At 42.2% G+C, this 5,498-nt stretch overlaps 1 protein-coding gene across 1 annotated transcript; it reads left to right on the top strand.

Moving 5' to 3' along the window:
• Positions 1–2,116: 2,116 nt before the first annotated feature.
• Positions 2,117–5,272, top strand: LOC139354970 (uncharacterized). Its single transcript, XM_070999244.1, has 2 exons — positions 2,117–3,678; positions 4,222–5,272. The coding sequence occupies exons 1-2, from the start codon at positions 2,117–2,119 to the stop codon at positions 5,270–5,272; spliced, it is 2,613 nt and encodes an 870-aa protein (XP_070855345.1).
• The last annotated feature ends 226 nt before the right edge of the window (positions 5,273–5,498 follow it).

The following is a 5,498-nucleotide window of genomic DNA, read 5'->3' on the forward strand; positions in this document are numbered from 1 at the left end:
TTCAAACCTTGGAAAAGCTAAATACTTTTCCACGATCGACTTGGAGCCTGGGTTTCACCAGATTCTCATGAAAGAAAAAGGCATTGAAAAAACCTAATTTTCTATAAATAACGGAAAACATGAATTCTTGAGAATGCCATTTGGTCTAACGAACGCTCCCAGAATATTCCAACGTGCAATGGATGACATTTTAAGAAAACAAGTAGGTATAACATGTCATGTTTATATGGATGACATTATTGTGGGATTTGGATACATTGAGGGATTTACAGCAACCTATCTAATTTCATATGGGGACACACTGTTCAGAGTTCCGCAACCTCAAGCATTCTTCATCAGCCAAAAACGCAAAAGAGTTCCTATCCCTTTTCATCAAAGTGATCTATATCCATCACCCTCTTTCATTAAAAATTACGCCTTATAAATGTAAGCAAGTCAGTTGATGTGGAAATTTTGTCAGAGGAAGTCGTGCCATCCATAGAGTGCGAAAGTCGTGAAGTTTTAATAAAATACCTTTGTTTCTTTAATTTACTTAACTATACCCGAAATAAACATTTTAATTTGTAATACCCTACAAATTATTGGGGGCTCGTCCGGGATAAAGTAAAAGAACAAAGAGAAAACTGTGCGTTAACACATCGAAAAACTGCCGCGACAAAGAACGAAGCAAAAACTGAAAAGAAAAAGTTAAAAGCGGGGGAAGTACCTGTTATAGAAACAATTGAAGCCGAGAAAAATCTGAACAGTTAAACAAATCGACTAGCAGATTTTTGTATTAGAAGAGTTTGAACGATTACGAAGACCACAAAAAAAAAACAAGGAAGAACGCTATAGTCGAGTACCTCGACTATCAGATACCCGTTACTCAGCTAAATAGAGATATGCAAGTAACAAAGCGAGATTAAAATGCGCCACCTACCGGCGGTATACAGATTTAAGCGTTATGGGCGTTAGAGTGGGCGTGTTAAATTTTTTTTGGACCAATCCATAGGTATTGACGAGACCAATACATTTCAGTTAAATTTTTTCATCTAGCATGAAAATTGTGGGCGTCACAGGTTTTCGTGGCTTGTGTGCGTTAAAGTGGGCGTGGCAAACTTTTTTATGGTCAATCGATAGGTATTGATGAGAACAATACATTTCAGTTAAAATTTTCTATCTAGCGTTAAAACTGTAGGAGCCACAGTTTTGGGCGGTTTGTGGGCGTTAGAGTGGGCGTGGCACTCTACTGAAACAAACTTGCGCTGCGCAGGAATCTCAGGAATCTGCGTGCCTAATCCCAGTATTGTAACTCTCATAGTTTCCGAGATCTCAGCGTTCATACGGACAGACGGACATGGCTAGATCGACTCGGCTAGTGATCCTGATCAAGAATATATACACTTTATGGGGTCGGAAACGCTTCCTTCTGCCTGTTACATACTTTCCGAGGAATCTAGTATACCCTTTTACTCTACGAGTAACGGGTATAAAAATTGCCAAAATTTGTGCAAAACTTGATTGTGTGAGTGCCCGTAACGAAGTAATGTACGCAGTATAGAAAGAAAAGCAATTCTGATGAAACGCGACGAAAAAAAATTTCGACGACAATTTGATGCAGTGCCTGTGATCGAATTTTGACGACACGGTCGCAGGTGAAAACGAAGGTAGCCATTACCTGTGAGAGGAGGACAACGAGAGGTGATCCGTGCAACGAAGGCGAGGGTGTTATTGGCGAGAGAAGAGAAGGACGACATACAGCAACGGAGTGGCCACTTCCTACTTTTGCTACAACAAAAGTTTCCCTGTGGCGAAAAAAGCAGCTGCAAGAACTTGCAAACGACGCAATTTGTAAAAAGTGGACGAGACGGTCAAGCAGTGCGGTGTGACGGCATTGTAGAAGAGTACGAGCTGGAGTAGCTGAGTGGACTGGAATTGGCAAAAATTCAAGCAGTTGTAGAAGACAGAAAAATCCAATTGGGCGTGGTGAGCGACTGAGGCGATTTCACATATTTAATCTGGGTCGAACTTTTTTTGATCACACGAATTGTTTAACGTTAATTAAATTATTACTTTGTATCATTAAATTTAAATATTGAATTGTACCACTGTTTGTAAACGGCTTAAACGCATTACCATGGATGCTAGAACGATCCTCGCTATGACAGTGTCTCTTCTAAGGGCAAAGTTATCCGAACTAGGTTTGAAAACAACTGGCAGAAAAGGAGCTTTGCAGGTTCGGTTGTTCGATCATTATGGATTAGTTGTGGCTGACGATGAGGACGACGATACTGATGAGGAGGGTGCGAGTGTTAGTGGTTCTTCCAATTACCAAGAAGCGGTTCAAACTAGTAGCTCGAGATTTACCCTACGCGATATTCAGGACAGTGTTTCATCATTTTCAGGCTCCGAACAAGATGACGTCAATCACTGGCTGTCTGAATTCGATGACGTTGCAATTACCGTGGGTTGGCATAATTTGCAGAAATTCATTTATGCTAAGCAACTTCTGATTGGAGCAGCCAAGCTTTATATCAAAAGTACAAGTGGAGTTAGGGGTTGGATTGAGCTAAAAAACGGGTTGAAGGAAGAATTCGGTAAAAAACTATGTTCGGCAGAGATACACAAGATTTTGCGCCAAAGGCAAAAACAACCAAAAGAGACATGCATCGAATATCTCTATAGTTTAATGGAGATTAGCAAACCGATAAATCTTGATGAGGAAAGTCTAGTATCGTACTTCGTAGATGGCATCCCAGATAGCAAGATCAACAAGGCGGGGTTGTATCGAGCCAAATCCGTTAGGGAACTTAAAGAAGAAGTATTTATTTACGAAAAGATGAAGGGTATGGGAAATTCTAAAGACAATTTTAACAGGGAATCGACAGGTAAACAGACTCAGAGCAATTTTTTAAGAAAATGCTTCAAGTGTAACAGCGAAGTCCATATTGCTAAGGATTACAAGAAAGGACACATTTCTAAAAATTGCGATGAGAAGAAAGCAACTATTTCCATTAAGAAAGAGCTTGCAAACGTGCTGGAAGAGAAGGCTGCGAAGGGACTCATTTACAAAAAGATGAAAGCTGAGGGAGTGACATTCATAGCAAAGATTGATTCGGGATGTGACTTGTGTTTGATGAGAGAGGACATTTTCAAAAGTTTTGACGGCTTGAAGCTAAAGCCAAAAGTTAAGCACCTGAGAGGTATCGGCAAGGGTGAACTTGTGACCGTAGGATGCTTCGACGTCGATCTTGAAGCAGATGGCGTATGCTTCTCAGTAACTTTCCATGTCGCTAAACAAAATGAACTCGAGTACGCTGCGATTGTGGGAAACGATGTGCTACAATCAGTCGACGTTATTTTCAGTTCCAACGGCGTCGAGTTCAGGGCAATAGAGAGAGACTTTGCATCGACATTTAATGGAATGTGTGTCACGGAGATAGTCGAGGAAAGTTCTGTCCTTGATAAAATTAACTTATCTCACTTAGACGATTGCCAAAAGCTAAAGGTACAGCAGCTTGTTACAGAGTACAAGCCAATAAAATCGATAGAGTCTCCAGTAAGCATGAGAATCGTTTTGGAAGACGACATTCCTGTATATCAACGCCCAAGACGCACGTCATACGAGAACAAGTTTTTCATAGAAAAGCAAAGGCAGGAGTGGTTGGCAGAGGGAATTATTGTACCCAGCTCCTCAGGGTATGCTTCGCCAGTGGTACTGGTAGCTAAAAAGGACGGATCCAGACGATTTTGTTGCGATTATCGTCGACTCAATCAAAAAACAAGAAGGACAATATTCCGATGAGTTTAATTGACACAACCCTGGACATGATGAACGGATTCTTTCATGTGCCCATTGACGAAGAATCCAGGAAGTTCACAGCGTTCGTGACGCATAACGGGTAGTACGAATTTACTCATGTACCGTTTGGTATCTCAAATTCTCCTGCTGTATTCTGCCGATATGTCACGGCTACGTTGAGGGATCTCATTCAAGCGCAAACGATCGTTGTCTATATGGACGATATAATCGTGCCAACTAAGAACGAATCTGATGGACTGAAGGCGTTAGAGAAAGTATTGAGCGTAGGTTCGAGGGCTGGATTACGAATCAAGTGGGAAAAAGCACGATTTCTCAAGAGCAAGATCAATTTCTTAGGCTACACTATTGAGAACGGAACTATAGCACCCACCAACGAGAAGATTAAAGCAGTCGTCAATTTTTTCAATTCCTCAAAGCAGACAAGCTTTGCAGCGGTACTTGGGTCTGACGTCATATATGCGGCGCTTCATTAAAGACTACGCCCTCACAGCAAAACCTTTAAGCGACCTTCTTCGGATGAAAAGCAACAAAAAGGACGACAGAAATCTCACGTTGACAGAGCAAGGATTACTTTCGTTTAACCTCTTGAAACAGCTACTAGTGTCAGCACTCAAACTGTTCGATCCGATAGCCACAACCGAAATGCATACAGATGGAAGCAAGTATGGCTTTGGAGGCGATTTAATGCAGAGAGACTCGGAGGATCAGCAGTTCCCTCCTGTAGAGTTTATGAGCAGGAAGACAAACGGTTGTGAAGAAAAGTACAGTTCCTACGAGCTCGAGGTTTTAGCAATCGTAAATGCGTTGAAAAAATTGCGAGTTTACCTCCTTGGTAAACCTTTTACTGTGGTTACCGGTTGCAACACCTTCGCAATGACGATCAAGAAGGATGACCTACCACCAAGAGTTGCCAGATGGGCCATGGCTCTGCGAGAGTTTGAATTTCAGGTAGAACACAGGGCTGGAACCAAGATGAGGCACGTGGATGCATTAAGCCGATTGTCAGGCTTTCTAATCACAGATTCCACAAAGTCACGTTTAGTGGAGGCACAGGACAACGATAGCTGGATAACCAACAACATCTTGTGCAAGGACGCAGTTCTTGAGCTGTTAGTTGTTCCTAATTCAATGGAAGAGGAAATTATCAGCGTAGCACACAAGGAGGGCCACTTCGGTATAAAGAAGACTCGCGATATTCTGGAAAAGTCGTATTATATCCCTCGAATCCAACAGAAGGTAGAACGAGTTGTCAAAGGATGCGTGGAATGCCTGATAATCGACTCCAAGCGTGGAAAAAAGGAAGGGTTACTCAGTCCCATTGACAAGGCTCAGGAACCTCTCGGAACCTATCACATCGACCCCTCACCGACACGAAGAAACGCTATAACCACATTTTGGCTGTCGTGGATGGATTTTCCAAGTTTGTTTGGCTCTATCCAACAAAGTCGACTGGATCCGAAGAAGTCTTAGAAAAACTGGAAAAGCAAGCATCAGTTTTTGGCAATCCTCGCCGAATAGTTACTAACAGGGGCACCGCTTTTACTTCAGGACTCTTTAACGAGTACTGCAACCGTGAAGGAATCCAGCTTCTACACATTACCACAGGCGTACCCAGAGGTAACGGCCAAGTGGAAAGAGTTCACAAAATTGTCATCCCGATGCTCAGAATGTGCCAGGAAAACCCTCTGAATTGGTA

The sequence above is a fragment of the Drosophila suzukii genome, unplaced genomic scaffold, assembly GCF_043229965.1.
Source record: "Drosophila suzukii unplaced genomic scaffold, CBGP_Dsuzu_IsoJpt1.0 scf_5, whole genome shotgun sequence".
NCBI lineage: Eukaryota > Metazoa > Arthropoda > Insecta > Diptera > Drosophilidae > Drosophila > Drosophila suzukii.